At 34.7% G+C, this 21,851-nt stretch overlaps 2 protein-coding genes across 8 annotated transcripts in view; one reads left to right on the top strand and one right to left on the bottom strand.

Moving 5' to 3' along the window:
* The first annotated feature begins 201 nt into the window (after nt 1-201).
* Nucleotides 202-7,789, top strand: LOC107554185 (eukaryotic translation initiation factor 2 subunit 2-like). Of its 2 annotated transcripts, XR_001605039.1 has the most exons (10): nt 202-362; nt 1,260-1,434; nt 3,009-3,115; nt 3,257-3,386; nt 3,478-3,578; nt 5,304-5,452; nt 5,709-5,765; nt 6,701-6,786; nt 7,263-7,525; nt 7,605-7,789. XR_001605039.1 is itself a non-coding variant. In XM_016236621.1 (9 exons), exons 1-9 carry the CDS (start codon nt 348-350, stop codon nt 7,436-7,438), a joined length of 996 nt encoding a protein of 331 aa, XP_016092107.1. In that variant the 5' UTR covers nt 202-347; the 3' UTR covers nt 7,439-7,789. The 2 variants fall into 2 exon arrangements, 1 of the variants encoding a protein (XP_016092107.1); XM_016236621.1 differs by having other exon boundaries at nt 7,263-7,789.
* Nucleotides 7,790-11,393: 3,604 nt separating this feature from the next.
* LOC107554184 (RNA-binding protein Raly-like) overlaps nt 11,394-21,851 on the bottom strand; it is an 89,823-nt gene continuing 79,365 nt past the window's right edge. For 5 of the 6 annotated variants that reach the window (XM_016236617.1, XM_016236613.1, XM_016236619.1 and 2 more), the window contains 4 exons: nt 21,262-21,375; nt 16,538-16,668; nt 16,281-16,325; nt 11,397-11,470 (listed from right to left, as the gene is read on the bottom strand). In XM_016236617.1, the coding sequence (XP_016092103.1) occupies nt 16,284-16,325; nt 16,538-16,668; nt 21,262-21,375 (287 nt within the window). In that variant the 3' untranslated portion in view covers nt 11,397-11,470; nt 16,281-16,283. Of the gene's footprint in view, nt 11,471-16,280; nt 16,326-16,537; nt 16,669-21,261; nt 21,376-21,851 lie in introns of all 6 variants that reach the window. The other variant, XM_016236616.1, reaches the window with a different exon arrangement.

Genomic DNA, 21,851 nt, shown 5'->3' with positions numbered 1-21,851 from the left:
CTGATCAAACATACAGGGACCAGAGAGTTCTGTGCTGAGATGCAGTAGAAATCACAAATTGTTTTGTGCCACAGCTGTATTAATTAAATATTGCAATATTAAAGTTTGAGACACATTGAGGAACAAATGATGAAACAAAAATTGTCCCTAGTCTCCCCTACGTAGTTTTGCAGACCAAAACTACAACAACCATCATGCAATGCGCCCAGCCCAATCTATCGCGCATGCGTACCGAGCTCCGCCCGGCCTGTCGCAAGCAACGCGCATATCGAGAAAGGGTCTTCGTTAGGAACAGCGTGTAATAACGTTTATTTTTTCTTCCTGCGGTTTTACAAGAAGTCGAAACCATGTCGGGAGACGAGGTTAGTGAACAATCGTTGTTTAGTAAGATTATTTGTTAATATGGGATTATTTAGACAGTCAAAAGAGAAGGACAATTGGGCCTACCAGTAAAGGCTGTGAGGAAACATGTGCACAGCTCGTATTTTCTAGATGTTTTTGTCATTTGTCAGCTAGTTAGATAGTAAACAGCATACGTGTCTTTGAACATTTACCATGGTTGTTTGGACCTTGCAAAGACGTGTTATTTTGGACGAGTACCATGCTATGACCATATTTTGGGGCATTTACTGTGGTGCTACCATGTTTTATATGTGTGCAGATTTACCTTGGTAATACTGTTTCTGTGGTACTACCATGGTTTCTTTGGACATTTTCTACTGCACTTTCTACACATGTTCTTGAAGAATCATGTAAATACATGGTGATTGTTTAATAAAGCAGTATCACTTACAAAAAGTACCCCAAAGTGCCATGATATTCTTGGAGTACCATGTAAATACCATGGTACATATATTTCAGCACTATGGTATATGTCAAAGTACTGTAGATTTACCATGTCATACCTGTCCAAAGAAGCTTCTACATCATGTGATTATTACATGATAACACTTAAACAGTTTTATGATTGCTTTAAGAGATGCCGTAAATGAAATCTTGAGTTCATCTTCTCCAGAATTGATCTATTCTTGTTGTGCCATCCAAAATTAGGACCAAAAGCTCCAACATTTTGTGTTTTTAAAACTAATCATGGTTGACAATATCTTAGAGAGCTTTAGTATGATTAGTAGGATTTAATTGTGACTAGTCTCTCATTAGTTGATGATTGCTTGCATGCTTCATTTTGACCTTTCTGATGTCTGTTGACAGCCTCTGTTCAGTGTCATCTCATTATTAAACTCATGCTGTGGTCCTTCCAGATGATATTTGACCCCACTATGACCAAGAAGAAGAAGAAAAAGAAGAAGCCTTTCATGCTGGAGGAAGATGGTGGAGAGGGAGATGAAGGCCAACAGCTAGAAATAAAAGAGACGGAGGCTGACTGGGCCGAGGAGAAAGAGTTAGATCTTGATGAAGATGAGGGGAGGAAGAAAGGTAAAGTACATCACAATTGTATTCTGCATTAGTGTTGTCGCTTTTTGATTGCCTAGTTAAATAGTTGTAGCAATATTACACAAAGCCATATTATTATGTCCTTTTCCCACCTGCCTGGTTAGAGAATGCCACAGTTTTTCCTACCAACCATTTTGATTTTTATAATTCATATACTATAAAATAGATATAAAAAAACTCAATGCACATTTGATCTTGAACAGCTGCTTACAGAATTTTCTGGCTTAAGTAATGTAATGGCCAAGTAAAAAAAACCGCATTAAAAGCTAGGGCTGTGCGATGAATCGAATGCCACAGTTTTTCCTACCAACCATTTTGATTTTTATAATTCATATACTATAAAATAGATATAAAAAAACTCAATGCACATTTGATCTTGAACAGCTGCTTAAAGGCAGTTTTAAGTGGCCATAAAATAAGTTCACAATGTATTTACGATAATAACAAATAGCAAATTACCCTGAAAGTGAACTTGATGTTTTTTTGCACAAAATCAAGGTGTTTTTCACAAAATGAAAAGAAGGACATTTAATCCTTTTTTTTTTTTTTTTGCATCAGTATAACAATGGAAAGTAAGTAAACAGCAATCTTTGCATGTAAAATGACGCAACAATTCTCCAAATCTGTGTTTTTGAAACAATTCACACTAAATTTAGCAGAAAAACTGAATTTTCTGGCTTAAGTAATGTAATGGCCAAGTAAAAAAAACCGCATTAAAAGCTAGGGCTGTGCGATGAATCGAAACGGTGATAAAATCGTGATGAGAGCATGTGCATTTTCTAAACCGCAGAACGTATGATTTCTCACGGTCCGTGTCCACTGGTGCCGAGCGAGCGGAGAAGTGCAAGCGTTTTCAGGGAGTTGAGCTTTGACAGCTGTTTACATGTTGGGCACATTAAAGTTGTTATATGCATGTTAAAAATTGCAGTTTGGATGTGTTTTTCATTATGAATCGCCTTTGTTTAAATGTTTATTAAAATTACACTGCATTGTTATTTGGGCATTTGCAAACAAGGTGTGCATCTTTCCAATTGTAATTGCGTGATATATTATGATTATATTGCCCTTTCTGTCACTGTTCTAGTTTCTGTTATTTGAGAGACTTTTTAGTCTGGGCGTTTTTTTTTTATTTTTTATTGTTTTGATGTTTACCTATATTGTCTTGTCTGTTCTAGAGACATGTTACAGCTTTTTGATAAAGCTCTACTTGTTTTCATTTTGAAATATGTTTTAAATTGTAATTCAGAAATACCAAAATGCATCCTCGAATGTATTGTAAGGAAATACACACACACACACACACTCACACACACACATATATATATATATATATACTGTATATTATTTTTTTTTATATCACACAGCCTTATTTAAAAGTGTCTTGTTCACATGTTCAATTTTGCATCAACAATGAAATAAACAAAAAATAAATATTTATTGCAAACATCCAATATATTAACCAGCTTATGTTTACACACTCAATGTTTATTGAAATGAAAAATATAATCCAAAAAGTGTGGCTTGTTGTATTTGATTTTATTTTGGTGATGTTCCAGAAACATCAGATGACCTGGATGACTTAAACTTCTTTAACCAGAAGAAAAAGAAAAAGAAGTCCAAAAAAGAGAAGATTTTTGATGCCGAGCTTGAAGAAGGAATGAAGGTCAGTCGATTGTTTGCACATGTATAGTTGTTAAACTCAGGATTGTTTTCATAGCACAATGAAATATGTTTTGACAGTGAAAGCATTTGGTCTGTTCAGCACTGACAGCAATTGTATTAAATAAATTGCAAAATTTCAAAGGAGCTGAAGATCGAATCAGAGCCATCAGAAACACAAGAGGAGGATGACTTAATGCTGCCCATGAAGAAGAAGAAAACGAGAAAAGTCAAAGATTTTCAAGAGGACGCAGACAGTCAAAGCAAAGATAATGGTAAGTGCCTTAGTAGGGAATTTTTCTGTAAATAACTATAATGTTATTATAGTAATGTTGGCAGTCTAATTCTGTGCTGTTTGTGTGAAAGGTGTTGAAGATGAAGACAGTAAAAACATCGATGACATCACATTCAGCACACAGACGGGCCCTGCCTGGGCAGGATCAGAGAGAGATTACACATATGATGAGGTAGATGGGAACATTTATACTAAACCTCTGGTGCAGAACATACGCACTTGTTTCAGGTGATAACTTGATAAAAGGCCAGAAACTGCTGCCATCTGGTGCTTTTGTTGGCAGAACAGCTTTTCTCTGCTTTTCTTTCTGTTTGGAATTATTACAGCTGGTGTCAAGATGATATTTATTAGATGTATGAAGTTAGTTCTCGTCAAGTTCACACAGGTGTAGTTCATCACTTAAACTGTGGATATGTTCCGGTTACATTTGACAATCAGAATGTCTCTCAATACTTATACATGAGGTCTTCATTTTAAACAATATGCTGTGTGTACATTAATGAGGAAAAAAAATTAACTTAAATGATTTTAGCAAATGGCTGCAATATAACAAAGAGTGAAAAATTTAAGGGGGTCTGAATACTTTCCGTACCCACTGTATATGTGTGCGTTTTTTTTGTTTTTTTTAACATACATGGCAGTTGTTTTGCTATTTTATAGGGATGCTGCACCGATAATTTTGGCCGATAACCGATAAGTTGGCTGATAAATCTAAATCCGAATTTTTATATAATTTTTGAGAGCCTGATTACAAAAGTCTCACCATTAAAATCCATGTTCCAAGCACTTAAACATAAATCAGGCAAATACAGGACAGCAGCCTAGTTTGAACCAGGGTAAGGTTTAAAATTAAAAGACTTACAAATAAATAAAATAATGCTTAAATAATGCAAACAAGTCATTGGACAATATTACTTGCATGTAAAGAATCAAAATGCTTGATAAAATGGACAATAATGAAAGGATTTTAATTAAACCGTATTGTTGATGAAAATAATAAAAATAAAATGGGTGGTCATTATTAATGCGTCAATGATTTTGAAAAAGAAACATCTTAAATTAATACCACTGTTTCAAATATCAGCTTTGCTATTTTAGCTGAATGATCACCAGTAAACCGAAGCTCTTTGTTAGCGGGTTAATTAGGCTATATGAGAATCAGTTATTTATACAACATAAACATAATATTACAACTTAAATATTCTCAAAAAGACGCAAATGGACAAGTGAACCTGAACTACAGGAATCCTGTTGTGGAGGCGCTCTTGGCTCTTCCTGTAGCAACGCTCTGAAGCACAGGCACACAAAGATTCCACAACATTATTTTGCAGTAATGTTCTCATTATAGTTTTGTGTTAACTATATGATGGACTTGCCCTGCACATGTTGCACTTCATGGTATTTTCCTTTTCGAAGTGAGCAATTCGCAATTCATAATCATAATGGTGAATGGTGCGCACCTGAAGTGTCTCTGAAGGAAATAGCCTTAATATATCATCCAAATTCGGGTCGATAACGGTAAAAAAATTTAACATTTTGACCGATACTGTGGCTTAGGATCATGTGATATTTCAGTTTTTCTTTTTTAATAAATCTGCAAAAATGTCAACAATTCTGTGTTTTTCTGTCAATATGGGGTGCTGTGTGTACATTAATGAGGAAAAAAAATTAACTTAAATGATTTTAGCAAATGGCTGCAATATAACAAAGAGTGAAAAATTTAAGGGGGTTAAATTTTTAACTCTTTGTATATGGTGCATCCCAATTTTGATCCCCTTGAAAACTTGAAACTAAATAATCATTGTAGTGTTTAATTTTGGTTTATACCGCTATGTTCCTTAGATAATGGCTGCTTGCATCTGCTCTTATTGTTATTGATAATATCACCTTGTTATAGCTTTTGCTTAGAGTCTTTAACATCATGCGGGAAAAAAATCCAGACATGGTCGCAGGAGAGAAGAGAAAGTTTGTGATGAAGCCTCCTCAGGTTGTCAGGGTCGGCACAAAGAAGACCTCCTTCGTAAACTTCACAGACATCTGCAAACTGTAAGTCTAAATTTGAAATTGTCATGCTGTTTTATAGAGCTGTAATGAAGTTTCATTTGCTCTAAAGAACTGGAAAGTTGCTGCATTTCTCAATGTTTACTCATTACACTCGTAAAATAAATCTAAATTGTTGGGCATTTTGGTATCTGGCAACAAATAATTGAATTGGATATTTGCACACGCAACCTTTATTTTGGAGGGTTCTTTAACTTTCCTTCCTTCCTTGTTTGTTTTTGTTTTGTGTTGTATATCCCAGGTTGCATCGACAACCAAAACATCTCTTGGCTTTTTTGCTGGCTGAGTTGGGCACATGGTAAGTTTATTTGATATCTTTATGAGAACTGTTAGATATGCTTGATAAACTTGATATGCTTGTTATCTAGCATACAATTAACACTGCACTACCTCCAGCAATCTCAAAAATGTGATCCGATGAAGTGATGTTTAATTTATTGCAGTAAATATTATTAAATAGTTATTGAAAAAATCTTTTGGAATGACAAAAGTTTGTTTTGAAATTGTATTAATTAACATTTTAAAATTAAGCATCTCTTAACTATTTTCTGAAGTAGAAATACTTCATTTTTTTTTTTAAAAGAAGAGGCTTTTTTTGTGCCTGGTTTGTGGAAAGAGCCTGTAATGATCTTCTGTTGTAATCTGTAAGTGAACTATTGTTTTGTTTTATGGGCAGCACCACTCAACCAATGGTTGTTTTTCTTCATCGGATGATCATTAACCGTCTCTGTGTCTGGCAAGCTCTGGGTTTATTTTTTTCAGCGTCTCTGTGCGACTGAAACCCTCCACCAGAACACTTCACTTCCACGTTTTGCTGGAGGCATTTCACATAATGTCAGAGAGAAACCTGAATCAGTTGAGAAAGGCATTGCTGCTCTAGAGGGAGCGACTGACCCTGTGATGCTTTCTGAAGGCATTATTAAAAGATAAGCAGGCTGGTTTCAGTGCTCGACACGCAGCACCTCATTGTGTTCAATCACATGTATCTCAGAAGACACATGAAAGGAAACCGATTGATTTTGCCTCCTGGATATTTACAGATGATTTTGGTTTTGAAAGAGATCAGTCTTATACATGAGAAGAATTCTTTCTGTAGCTGGGAGCAGGAACTTTGCAATTCGGAAAGAATATAGAAATTAATTGGTGGTGTTTCTCTAAAATTAAAATACAGATTTTTCTTTTTATTTATATATATATATTTAGAGATGCACTTACCACTGTTTGACTTTTCAGCGGGTCCATAGATGGAAACAATCAGCTCGTCATCAAAGGCAGATTCCAGCAGAAACAGATAGAGAATGTCTTAAGAAGATACATAAGTGAGTGTTTATTTGACTGGTGAATTATAAAAAATGTTCTTAAACAGTATTTATGCTGTTTATGTATTTATGTAAGTTTATGCAAATTTACACTGAATTATAAAATAATAATTTTCATACTATCGTATATATATATAGAATTATAATTAGGGGTGCACATATGTTTTTCAGCCTGGTTCTCAAAAAAGCATGGAGATTTGGTTTGGTCCTCACACTGCACACAGTGTGACCCATTAAATATAACTATAAAAATAAATAATAGTAGTGATTATATTATTGCACTTTATTTTTTAAATAAAATAATAAAGTGTGATACTATTCTATTTTAAAATAAAAAAGGAGTATTAAATAAAAATACACAATTATGGTAAACTTAAAAATAAAATGCTATTATTTACTTTTTTTATATATGAATTTTCATCATTTTCAAACTTAAATCTCAGGCCTATCCTAAGCAATGTGTTTTTGTCTTGCAGAGGAGTATGTGACGTGCCACACGTGTCGGTCTCCTGACACAATCTTGCAGAAGGACACGCGTCTGTATTTCCTGCAGTGTGAGACGTGTCACTCCCGCTGCTCTGTCGCCAGCATCAAGACCGGATTCCAGGCTGTGACGGGCAAGAGAGCGCAGCTGCGTGCCAAAGCCAACTAGCGCCTGTCCCTCCACCATCAAACACCTTACACGGCCCGTCTGAACACCTGTACTCCACCACCAAACTCAACAAATCCACTCACGCAGGTTACTACTCAATCTGTTCAGGAAGTCTGAAATTTAGATCAGAGTTCTCGGTCATCTCAAATGCATCATTTAATTTCAGCTCCTTAGAGCTCTGAAATGGCCTATGCACCTGAAGAGAGTGCTGATTTGTTCGGTCTGGCTGTGGAGCAGAGAGAGCGCAGAGCCTGGAGGATTTTATGAATGAACTATTGGTGAAATTTGTTGTTGCTGTATTACCTTCAGAAAAACAATTGAAATAAAATGCATACCAGCTGGGCAAACACATGCAGTGTATGTTTCTGGGAAGACGTCTTGCTTTACATTGAGAGAGTTTGAATGTGATTGAGAAATGAGTGTTAATTGGTCTGAAATGTACTGTATGATTATGTGAACAGACAATAATATAATATCTCTTAAAAAAACTGGAAGTGTTTTTTTTTTTAATTAAGAAAAATGCATTATACAGCTTGTACTTTTTCATAATTGAAACTAATAAGTTTGCTCATTCTCTAGATTCAGTTTTTTGATCTCATAAAGTGTGGATTAAAAATCAAATGAAAGGGAATCCTCCATATTATACACATATTTGGGAAAAAGTAATTTTAAGGTTTTTAGATCACTGTAATCCAAAAAAAAGAAGGGAATTGTTCTAAATTGTTTTTATGCTCCATATACAACTATTTGAGGAAGAAAAGTAATTTTAGTAAATTTTTGTCGCTGTCATCTAAAAATCTTTAAAAAAAGGACTTTAAAGAGAATTGTTGCAAATTTTGTTACTTTTGTGCTCCATATACAGCTGTTTGAGGAAAAAGGTAATTTTAAGGCATTTTTATCACTGTCATCTAAAAATCTTTTCAAAAGTTAAATGGACTTCTCCATATTCAAATATTTGTAAAAAAAACAACAAAAAAAATTAAGGCGCTTAAACCACTTCTCTAAATCACTCATCTAAAAATCTTTAAAAAAGTTAATTGCATGCATTTTTTTTTCTTTTTTTGTACTGAATTTTTCATTTTTCTCAGTACATTTTCTGTTTTTCCACAGTATTCCACCAGCTAGCAACGGCTACTTTTTCTCTAAAACTGTCTTCAGTCATTCTACTTTAAAAATAGTTATTATAGAACGTTAACAAATTACATTAACATTAAAGGGTATTAGGGGCGTTTTATATTTCAAATGAAATTGCCCAGAACTGATAATCACCCTGAAAAATGTGAAAAAAAAAAAGTAAGACAGTCATAGTTTTTACTGTGCATCGGTCCAAGTGAATCCAGTCTTTGCCTGTTTGAGCTCTATAGAGCCTCAAAATCCCACTGACATAAATCAAGGACTGTTATTCTGACACCCAGCATTCCGGTGTATTCCTATACATGTGATACTCTAACCCAAACACCCTCAGTGCCGTGGGCCTCTTTCTGTAAACCAACACACTTGTTTATGCGACTGCTCAAAGTATGACTGCTGAATGAGAGTTTGATGTGTCAGTCAGTCAGTCAGTCATCCTGGAGCAAAACACATTTGTAAAAAGTAAATATAAAACGTGACCCTCATCAGTGCGCACAATGCAAACAGATCCATATTTTTCCACCACATCAAGTATGTTTGAAGGATGGGGCCTTTTCTCATCATGTTCAGGAGAAATCACTGGCACCAGTAAAATTGCTAAATTGCTTCCTAATGCTAGTTCCTTATTAACTGGCGTCTGTTGCTGTACCTGGCTATTTTCAATTTTTTGTGAGTTAAAGTAGTTCCATCCATACAACATGTGTTTTGGCAGTGATTAAAGGCATTACCAGCTCCAGGGATGAGAAGGAGAGTCATAGCAGCGGCTTCTGGTTAACATCCTACATCACTCACTTATAAGGTGACATGGGGATGAATAATGAGCAGGGTTTCTTGACTGACCCGGACATGGCTGTCTCTGCTGCATGGGAGGAAATGTGTTGGGAGTGCAATAAAAGCATAGCTGAAGCCAAAACGTTTTAGCGGAATTTAGTTGTTTATTTGTTGCCAAATGTTTGAGTTTTGACATGCTTCAATGATTTAGAAATTTCTCTGCATTATGGCATTATCTTTAATTGTAGGGGCCGTTATGTCTTAAAGCCTGAATGATAGATACTGGAAATCACATGCAAAACCAGAATCCTAACCACTTATCCTTAAATAACTTGTCTTAATATTTTTTCCCCTCTTAATTCAGAGTTGCATAACCAGCCATTATATTAAGACCGTCTTAAAAATTCTTTCATCATGTACTCATGCTCATGTCATTCCGAACCTGTATGACTTTTATGGAAGTCCATTTCCACCACAAACTAAAAAAATTTAACCTCACGATTCAGACTTTTTTCTTACAATTCTATAAACGTGCAATTCCGTGAAAAAAAGTCTGAATTTTGAGACAACATTTTTTCCTCTCAATTTTGAGTTTATATCTCGCAATTCTGACTTTTTTTCACAGAATTGCACGTTTATAGAATTGTAAGAAAAAAGTCTGAATCATGAGATGATTAATTTTTTTAGTTTACATGTAACAATTCACCTTTTTTGTAAAAAGTAATTGTGACTTTATCTCACAATTTTGTCCGGAATTGCAAGTTGCAATTCTAAGTTTATCTCAAAATTCTGACTTTGTTCTTTGAATTGCAAGATAATTTCTTAGAATTTTTAAAATATAGACACGTAGAGAAAAGTGAGAATTGTGATGTAAAATCAATTCTGAGAATAAGAAGTTTGTGTTTTTGTATCATTTTTCTGACTTTTTTTTTTGTGGCTGAGGTGGAAACCAGCTTCCACACTTTTTCTTTTGCAAAACAAAATAATTTAAGGTTTTTAAGTCATACGTAAGTGTGTAGTTTTAACCAGTAGGTCCAATTATGACATTCTGATTAAACATTATGAAGTCAATAAAAAAAGAAAAGAAAAGAAACATGCATGGATGAATTGTTTACAATAAGATCTGTAACAAGCATTTAGAAAATAGATTCAGGCCTACTTTAAAAAAAGTTCAACTTTACAAAATGTATCGACAGCTGCTCTTTCAAATGAGGCAGTTGTGTTGTTCTTGTAAATGTTTTGGACCTCAGTGATTGCTGTTAAAAAAGCAAAGTAAAAAAAAAAACAGTTTGGACGTATGACAGTATTTCTGTGCCAAAAATCTTACTTCCGGGTTCGTACAAGTTTCGGAGAGTTTTTTTCGATCATGGCTCTTCATGACGTAGAAGAGGGGGGAACTCCTTATATGGGCATTTCTCCCGGAAAAACGCGCCTGTGCACGCATTGACCAGAGCAAGAGCGAGATCGCGCCCATCAACAAGACTACTCTATAGGTACTTAAGATTAACATGAGATTGGGTGAAACTGTGTTATGTCCCCTTTAAAAGTAAAGAATATATTAGACTAGGTGCTGAGGATTAGCCTATATATTAGCATTCCTAGCGGGCAACATTTAAACACGTGAAGAAAGATGTTTCACAAGTCATCAGTTTATTTACATCTGTAAATATCTCTTGCAGTCTCGAAAGTGCAAGCAGAAGAAATATGCACATGTAATTAAAAATAGCCAACCATTCTGATTCCGACTGGCATATAAATAAAATGAAACCATTTCTGGAAAAGCACAAACAGACAGGAAAGAAGGAGGAACGGAAATAGGATGAGGTTATTTACATATGAGGCGCCCAAATGTGTAGAAAAATGCATGTTAATTGTGTTTTGCGGGGAGCATGAATGCAGAATGTCTCCTGATCCCCTTCTGTTGTTGTTATCAGGAACTGTGGCCTTTTTGTAATGGATTCCTGGTTTAGGGGACGTCCCCCGTTCTCCCTCCCACCAAACAGCTTGTTTAGCTGTCTGTCTCAATGACAGCTGATGCTGGCGTTTGACGGCACCTGTTGGTTTCAATGTCTTCCCGCTGAGTCTGTGTATTAAAAAAGTTTCCAGTCGACAGTGTTATCCAACTCCCTGCTGTAATAAATACAAAAAAAGGAAGACGAGCATTAAGATGTGATAGTGGATAAAAACAGCTATGACAAGAGATGTGCAAAGGAGGGGGGCTGAAATGAAAAGAGCTAACTGGATCTCCGTCAATACTCGCATGTGCTTTTTTTCTTCCCCAACTGCCCTTAAAGCTAAAAACCCAATATAAAGTCTGTTTTGTTGAAATTCAAGGACAACTAATACAGCAAACATCCAAAAAACACTGTCAGAAATCAATATATCGTGGTCAATTTACAGAAACTACAACCCATATGGACTAAATGGTCTTTTTTAAAAATATCTTTTATTGCACCAATCACCGGTGTGAAATCGATCAAGAGATTTTCTAAACAGGGAACCTGAAGTTCTCTATGGTCCAGAATGAGTGTTATCTGACTTTCAACATGTATAATTCTTCTAATGCACTCACTGATGCAAATCACTGCAATAACTGATATATATATATATATATATATATATATATAAAACATAATTTTTGACAATTCACTATTGTAACGTAAAAAGTATTTTGTCTAAAATATATTTATAATATTTCTAACTTACAATATTTCTAATATTTCTCTCCTTCTCTATCAATCTATATATGTGTGTGTGTGTGTGTATGTGTGTGTATGCATCACTGAGGTACTATTCTAGTTTTTACTAATATTTTGAATTAGGTGTATTTGTCATATTTTCTGTTTTCATTTTAATTTTAAATATGCTTATTTCGTTTTTAGTCATTTCTATTTCAGTTTTCATTTCAAGTCAAACTAAACAAAAATGAGAAATGTTGCCTTGGCAATTACCTGAAATTAGTTTAATTTTAATATTAAAGTTTATTTTATATCAAGTAATAGAAATGTTTTTTTTTTTTTTATAGTTTTAGATTTAGTTAATTATATTAACCCTGATATATATATAGTACTTATATAGTATTTTTTTAAAAATACAATATGCAAACCCCTCAGAGGACCTCAGATGATGCCAACCCTGAAACAACATACGAACTACCAAATTGTTCTACAATTATTGCATATAATAATTGCTGTTAATAGTGTTCATCGTCTGTTTGATTACGTCTTTAATTGATTTTTCCGTACATTTCTGCCATATGTACATTAACTGACAGTCACCACTGATAAGCTACCACTAAATATTGTAGAAACTTAATTTGCTGTAAAGTTGCTTTGCAACGATTTGTATCGTGAAAAGCGCTGTACAAATAAACTTGAATTGAATTGAATACACTAAATAAATTTAAATACTAAAAAAATTTTTTTTTAATCAATATTTTGTACATAATACAGGTCATTAATACAAATATGGGTGGAAAAATTGGTAACACTTTATTTTAAGGTGTCATTGTTAGAAGTTACATGTACTTACTATTATAATAACAATTAATTATGCATAATTACATGCAAGTAAACTGCACCTAAGCCAAATCCTAACCCTAACCATATAGTAAGTACATGTAGTTAATTAATATTACTCAGTACTTAAATGTATAGTTACACTGTACACCTTAAAATAAAGTGTAAACGGAAAATGTACTTGTCATTAAAGTAATGCAATAATGCAAAAAATCCTAAACATAGGCTTCATTTTTCTAATGCAAAATATGATTTCTTTCTTTCTTCTTTTGATTCTGTGGTGAAAAAGGACCTGGGTGATTTTTTCATGAGATTTAACCACAACAGCCTGACAGCCAATGTAAAGTCTCCTAATGCAGAGAATTTCATTGAGGCAAGCGTGACCAATCGCTAATTTGTGCTCAGTGTGATGTTAACTTTGTACTCCGTTAACTCCGTTACTGGTGGCAATAAGATTGTGGTCAGGCAGATTAGTCAGACAAACAGATTGGTGATGATCCACAAACAACACACAGAACGATCAGGTGGAAACCACCATCAGATTCCACATTGTCCTTTGTATTTATGTAGCCAAACATATGGCAATGTTTCTACTGAAACAGCAGAAGTTGAGACGCTACACCTTGAAAACAGATTAGTAAGAATAACCACAGCTACTTCCCTTTATTTTGATCAACTTAATGCTCATAGGTCACAGACGGGGATGGTGTTGTATGTGAAACTCTCTCAGACCACCAAAGAAGGACCTGATAAAGCAATGCTAACATAATCAGAACGAAACGGTTCTGATATTTTCTTGGCAAATACCCAGTAGTGTTCTCTGTCTGAATAAAATCAAAAGAGAGATCTGACCTCTGGAGAATTTGCAAAAATGTATTTCAGGGACCGTCTGGGGATGGAGTCGCCATTCTCCCGGGAGGGCAGCTCGGGACAGCTCGTTGGCTGCCCGGTTGAGCAGCCCAGGAATGTGAACAGCACGAAGCGACCTCAGATGCTTCTGACTCCAGAGGAGGAGGTGGCGGGCGAGTTGCAATAAGCGACGGGACTAGTACATGCTTGCCTCGTAAGCGCCTTTGAGGCGGCCCCGGGCAAGGTGCACTGCCAGCAACAGAATTTGGGTACCACCGACCGAGGTCATTGGTGGAAAGATTCTCCACCCGGCCCTCCTCCGGGGGAGGGAGTGGCAGTAGAGTAGTCAGGAGCAGAACGATGTGATCGCTCGGCTCCGAAGCGAAAAGCTGAATATGCGCTGCACCTGCTGCCTACTTATACTCACGCTGTGATCAGCAGCAGCTGGATGCAATAATCGCATGCCAATTTGCATTGGCTCGTTTAGTTTACACTCGAAGTAGATTGGTCCCTCTAAGCGAGATCCCAATTTCGTCGGTCCTCCGACGTGACGTCGAGAGTGACCGACTGAAAGGGAACTCATCTTCTGGATGAACATAATTTTTTTTAAGCTGTCTGGAGTTTTTGTGCCAATACTGTAAATCTGACAAGAACTCGAGAGGTTTTTAGTTTGAGATTATTCCATCTAACTGTTTTGTGTGAAAGTGTTAAACTGTTTTAAAATGGACTGGCTCATCAATCTATTTGAGCATACAAATATAACACGTAAACAAAACCTTTATTATTTGAAATTAGTGCTCTCAAACGATTAATCGCGGTTTTTGTTTGCATAATATATGTGCGTGTTCTGTGTATATTTATTATGTATATATTAGTATTTATTTAGTTAATATTTATTTTGAACAGTATACACTACCGTTCAAGAATTTGGGGTCAATAAGATTTTAATTCATTTTTAATACTTTTATTCAGAAGGGATCAATTAAATTGATCAAAAGAGACAGTAAAGACATTTGCATTTCACAAAAGATTTGTATCTCAAATAGTGCTGTCAAGCGATTAATCCAAAATAAAAGTTTTTGTTTACATAATATATGTATGTATGTTGTTATTATGTATATATAAATACACACACATGCATGTATATATTTCAGATTGAGATTATTCCATCTAACTGTTTTGTGTGAAAGTGTTAAACTGTTTTAAAATGGACTGGCTCATCAATCTATTTGAGCATACAAATATAACACGTAAACAAAACCTTTATTATTTGAAATTAGTGCTCTCAAACGATTAATCGCGGTTTTTGTTTGCATAATATATGTGCGTGTTCTGTGTATATTTATTATGTATATATTAGTATTTATTTAGTTAATATTTATTTTGAACAGTATACACTACCGTTCAAGAATTTGGGGTCAATAAGATTTTAATTCATTTTTAATACTTTTATTCAGAAGGGATCAATTAAATTGATCAAAAGAGACAGTAAAGACATTTGCATTTCACAAAAGATTTGTATCTCAAATAGTGCTGTCAAGCGATTAATCCAAAATAAAAGTTTTTGTTTACATAATATATGTATGTATGTTGTTATTATGTATATATAAATACACACACATGCATGTATATATTTCAGAAAAATATGTTATGTTTATATATTAAATATATTTATTTATAATATACATTTTATAAATATAAACATGTAAATATTTTCAAAAGATATACTGTATGTGTGTGTACTATTATACACATAATAAATATACACAGAACACACACATATATTATGCAAACAAAAACGTTTATTTTGTATGCCATTAATCGCGATGAATCGGTTGACAGCACTAATTTAAAATAAATTCTGTTCTTTTGAACTTTCTATTCATCAATAACTCTTGAAAAAACGTACCATGGTTTCCACAAAAATATTAAGCAGCACAACTGTTTACGAAATTGATAATAAGCATCCTAAAATGCATCAAATCAGCAAATTAGAATGATTTCTGAAGGATCGTGTGACACTGAAGATTGAAGTAATGATGCTGAAAATGTAACTTTGCATCACAGGGATGAATAAATTACATGATAAAATATATTTAAAATGGAAAACAGTTATTTTAAATTGTAATAATATTTCACAGTATTACTGATTTATTGTATTTTTGATAAGCATAAAGCATAAAAGACTTCTTTCAAAATCAATTAAAAAATCTTAACAACCCCACGTCTTTGAATGGCAGTATATAGATTGCTGTATGTTTGAAATCTTCTTTTGTGAGATGTTCGGCTTGAAAAGGTAGCTTTTTGTTCGACAAAACATTCAAAAGTCCTCACAGCTCAAGAAACTCCCAAATGATGTCCTGCTGCATGCTTAATGGATCTTTAAAATTGAACCGGATGAATTACCCTGTGGACCTTGATTTAGTGGTTTGTACTCACTAACTTCATTTTTACAATCTGTTTTCTGCATGAAGAACAATCCTGAAACTCAAGCTTGGAAACTTGTAAAACATCTCATGGTTTGAATTATTGCTGCAATCCAAGAATCCATTGTTCCAGCTTTGAGTTCTTGCCTTTTATTGAAGAATGGAATCCATTTCAGATATGTGATTGTTTTCCTGAAGAGAGAAGAGATAATAAATAATTTTTTTAGTGACTGTTAACTTTAACATTCCTATGGTACAATGTGTGAGCGTTTGATGATTTATAAAACTGATATGACACAGTGTTTTTAAGAACATATTCCCTACTCTCATAATCTCTGGTCTTCTGACCTTACAATATCATTTACGTCTCTCATTTCTCCTGCCTCTGTCCATACATCTCTTACCATGTCTTCGTCACAATCCTCGTGTGTGTGCTCCTCGCCCTCCTCCACATCACTGTGCTGCAGTTCCTCTGACTCTGAGCCTGACTCGTCCTGAGACAGTTCGCTCTTCATTTCATCTGCCTTCTGCAACTCTGTACACAGACAAACATTTATGTTTATATACATTTACGTACATTTACATACACAACATCAATAATTAAGCTACACTTAATAGCTTATATAGTTATAACAGTTATAATAGTTATAACTGGTGCTGTAACATGTCATCAGGCTTTTTAACATTGTAATGCCTGACACATAAAATAATAGTGAAAATATAACTTTTAAATATAAAAAAACAATGTTTGCATATGTATCATATTTGATACATTTGGCTTTTATGGCTCATATAGTATGATATAGTCAGAATATGACGCTCATACTCAAGGATTCAGAGGCCCAAACTAAGCAAAAATATGCAATTTGGTGCAGATGTTGATATTTCTATGGCCAAGAAGTAAGCTGAAATTCTAATAGCCTGTAATGTAAATCAGTGAGATCTTTATAACAGTAGCATATAGCAGACTACTTACATAAAATGCATAGAAATATCAGTTGTCACTATATTTCTCCCAAGTATATGTCATAGGAAGATATTCAAATGCTTAGGTTTATGATTAAAGCTGTATTTTTATTGTGGGGGGCAAAACAATGACATACAATACAATGATGATTGAGAGATAAACAAATAAGCATTACTCAAAAACCTGACTTGATACAATTGATCATGATTTTTCTAAAAAAAAATAAAAAATAAAGATTAATAAAAGGGCTGTCAATAGATTACAAATTTGATTAAAGGGACGGTGTGGTGATTAATTCATCTAATTATTCACATATTAATTGCACATCAAATTTGGTTGAGAATGTACCCACAAAAGAAAATTTAAAGCCATTATTGTGTTACATGAGAAAAGCATGCAATAGATATTACAAAAAGTAGCTGTAGAAAGATTTTTTTATTAATACGTAATTATGAAATTATGTTTAATGAAATTATACTCTAAATAAGAAATTAAACTGCCAGTAGGTGGCCGTAAATGTAATTGATTCATTCATTTGATTCATTCAAACGGCTGATTTGTTCAGGAATGAAATAAATGGCTCTCTTTTTGAATGGGCTATTGAGTCATTGGTTCACCTGATTTGTTCAAAACGGGGATTCATTTAGAAATTGTGTGCTGCTTGGAGACGCACAACAGTTCTGCAAAAACAATATTGTGTAGTATTTTAGAGAATATTTAGTTCCTATTTACTGAACCGTATAAAATCAATAACACATTTGCACTCGTGCTAAACTCGTGTGATATTGCACTCGTTGCTCGTGTGATATTGCTTACCTATATCACATTACATAAATGAGATAAAATATCATATAGGGGCGTTTTACCCCAATATGATGAATTTTAGGGGCATATGCCTGCATTTCGTCATGAAGTGAGTTGTTCCCCTACAACACCAATCAACTGTATAGAGCTCCGGACGTCACGTGACCCATTCTGTTTACACCACCTGGCAGGCAGGGACAGCCGGGAGCGAATATGAAATGAATGGCGCCAGCATGAGTTTCAAGGCAACAGAGTTCACTACGTACTTTAATTCAAAAGACATAGACATGTACATAGCAAAATTTAACAGATTAAGCAGAACCGATCCCTATAATGCCCCCGTGGTGTTTTTAACGTGTAGTCTATCAATAAAGGAACGGATAGATTTCCTGACCTGCAGTATCCTGAAATCGGGATGACCGCGGACTTGGCAACACTTTGTATAGGCTAGATGTTTTCAGTTTGAAAGCCGCAGACTGATCGGTGTATGACATAAAAGTCATCAAATTAAAAAGTTAATGCTTACTGGAGACGCGAACCGTTTCAAACGATTCAGTCCGATTTGGTGAACTGGTTCAACTGGTTAAATCGAACGATTCGTTCGTGAACCGGACATCACTATTATGTTGCTATAAGTGAGAGAGAGGGTGCTTCTCAATTCTTATTTGTGCATCCCTCGCGTCTTAGCTCCACCCCTTCAGGATGCGAGGGAAGGACGCAAGGAAAAGACGCGAGGATGGAAGAATTGAATCAAGTGAAATGATATATCCTCGCTCCCTTTAGCGTCATTTCAAAGCATCATCAGCTGTGCTAAAGGGATCTGCCCTTATGTTGTTAAAGTTTATTTAAGACATTCATAATAAATATTAATAAAGCAAGATGCCCTGTTTGAAATCTATGACATGCATGGTTTATTTAAAATGAAAAGGTAAAATATAAATGTCAATTATTGCAACAGATGTGAAGGGGGAGGAGAATTTAAACGTGCGTCAGGTTTTTCAATGTAAAACACCTCCGCAAAGGATACACCTGTGTATCCTCGCTCATAGCTCCTCAGGAAGCCTCCTCACTCCTCGATCATCGCGGTGCAATTAGAGAATTGAGACGTCCTTCAAGATGGCTGAGCTCGATCGATTTCCGGGTCGTAGGATGGAGGACGGAGGAGCGAGGAAACGAGGAGGGATATTGAGAAGCACTCACAGAGAGGAGCGCAAAAATAAAACCACGCCCCCCAATTCTATATTCCGTTTCAGCAGGAAATATGTCACTACACTGAAATAAAGTCGGCAGCAACTTCCGGTTCACTTTAAAATACTGCAAACTAAATAAAAGTTACTCTTACGTTTGCTTTATAAAAATCAGTAAAAATTTTGCAGCAAAAAGACTAAAGTATACCACGACCTGAAGGTGACCTGAACTTGGAATTATAAACTGTAATTTTTACACTAAAAATTATTTTGTTGTAAATAAAACAAAGATTATTAAAGTATGTTTTTACAGGAAAATACTATTTCATTCTTTCTGTTTCAAAATTTCTTGCCAATTCTTTGTAATTGTTTGTGAAATTTACTATCAATTCATGGGTGAAAATTGTTTCTACACCAAATTTTGCTTGCTAAAAAGTATAAAATATCAATCAGAGGGCAGAAGGCATGTATTAGATTGTGCACAACAGGTTTTTCAGAAAGGTTCTGATATGTTAATAATTTAGAGGCCTTTGGAATTTGCATATCAAACATGACAGTAATCTTTATAGGGTTAAAGATGCTGTGAGTGATTTCAGCTGTTGTAATGACGTAACTGTCTCTATTTCCACTGCTTAAACACAGCGAGTATATCAGTGTGTCGTTAGGGATTATCTGTTCTCTCCAGCAATGGGAGAACCACGGTCCACGGTCCAAATTCTCACATCCTAAACAACCAAGACACCTCTGTAGGGAGACATTTCAGGAGCAGACATGTAGAAAAACCGAAACTGGTTTCCATGTGTAAATAAACACAGGAAGCATGCTGCGTTCTGTGGTAATTCTCGTCAAATTGACAGCTGATGTGAAACAGAGGGAACAATCTGCAAAGTTATATTGGAGCCACTGAGCCGTAAAAGTGTAGAACCGTGAATGGTTCGTGTGACAGCGGCGGTGCTGCGCTGAGTCAGCGTTTTGCGCTCGGTCACTGCTCAGTGTGTTTGTGCGGAGAGCAAAATGCTTGCTGGGTTTTCCATGATTTAAAAAAAAAAACCCTTGAAAGCTTTTCTAAAATAATAATTACTGAGAGGAAAGTACAACAGGCGCATTCCAACAACCTTGAATTACCACCAAACAACCAAGCATAGTAGAGAATAATATAGTATTGTGTGCATACCATATATATATATATATATATATATATATATATATACTGTATGCATTATTGTTCAAATGTTTAGTCAGTTTTTTAATCAAGGATGTATGAAATTTGCATGAAAGTGACAATAAAGACTTTCACATTGTTACAAAAGATTTCTATTCAAGTAAATGCACTTTTGCAACTTTTGAAACAAATGTATTTTGGTTTCAGATGCAAAATTCACTTTTACATGGTGTTTGCATACATATGTCTCTTAGCTGTGTGCACACAACCACCCTACAATTATAAAAATCCATTCACTCCTTTCTTTTTATTCCCCAAAAAACTGAGTCTCAATTATCAAACTTTTTTTTTTAGGAATCTTTGATGAAAAGAAAGTTTAAAAGAATAGCATATATATAACCCTGGAGCACAAAAGCAGTCTTAAGTCGCTGGGGTATATTTGTAGCAATAGCCAAAAATACATTGTATGGGTCAAAATGATTGATTTTTCTTTTATGCCAAAAATCATCAGGATATTAAGTAAAGATCATGTTCCATGAAGATATTTTGTAAATTTCCTACTGTAAATATATTAAAACTTAATTTTTGATTAGTAATATGCATTGCTAAGAACTTTATATGGACAACTTTAAAGGCGATTTTCTCAATAGTTTGATTTTTTTGCACCCTCAGATTATCAAATAGTTTTATCTCTGCCAAATATTGTCCTATCCTAACAAACCATACATCAATGGAAAGCTTATTTATTCAGCTTTTGTATGATGTATAAAACGCAATTTATAAAAATGGACCCTTATGACTGGTTTTGTGGTTCAGGGTCACATATTTGAAATAAGAAATATTTTCCATCATTATAAATGTCTTACTTTTGATAAATTTAATGCATTTTTGCTGAATAAAATTATTACATTCATAAGCAAAAAAACCTTACTGACATAAAAATTTTGAAGAGAAGTATATGTTTGTGTGTATAGCAGTTATACAGATATATGACATATAGCATCACACCTGTGGCACAGTATTTGTCCTCTGTGATCTGGTCAAGGCGTCCCAGCAGCGCGTCGATGTTTGTCTTGATCTGTGTCAGTTCTGATTTGATAGCTTGCAGCTCGGTTGATTTCACTGCTCGCATGTACACACAAGTTTAAGAAAAGAACACAAATGTTTTAGATCATTAAATCAGGTTTATATATTGCCATGAAACCAAAACAGAAATAAAAGCAATACACTGGTATTTGGTTGTGGAACTATAATGGAGCACTGCCCAAGACAAAAGGTTCCTCTGCTTGCAAACATACTAAATACTAAACCCGGTATGTTAATCTGTCAAATGGCCCAAAGGCCGGTTCAAAAGATCAAGCAGTTCATAAATCATCTCAGCGCACTGAATCTGAGGAAGATCTTGAGCTGTCACGCAATGGAATCAAGGTATATTTCTGGACATTAACTATCTTAAAGATCTTTTGATGTTTCAGCATTCAACGATCCTAATAAACCATACATCAATGGAAAGCTTATTTATTCATGATGTATAAACCTCAATTTAGAAAAATTGACCCTTATGACTGGTTTTGTGGTCCAGGGTCACATATAGTATG

Source organism: Sinocyclocheilus grahami, unplaced genomic scaffold (genome assembly GCF_001515645.1).
Source record: "Sinocyclocheilus grahami isolate Dianchi unplaced genomic scaffold, SAMN03320097.WGS_v1.1 scaffold493.1, whole genome shotgun sequence".
Taxonomy (NCBI): Eukaryota; Metazoa; Chordata; class Actinopteri; order Cypriniformes; family Cyprinidae; genus Sinocyclocheilus; species Sinocyclocheilus grahami.
Note: the sequence above shows the minus strand (reverse complement) of the source record. Positions and strands in the feature narration are given on the sequence as shown.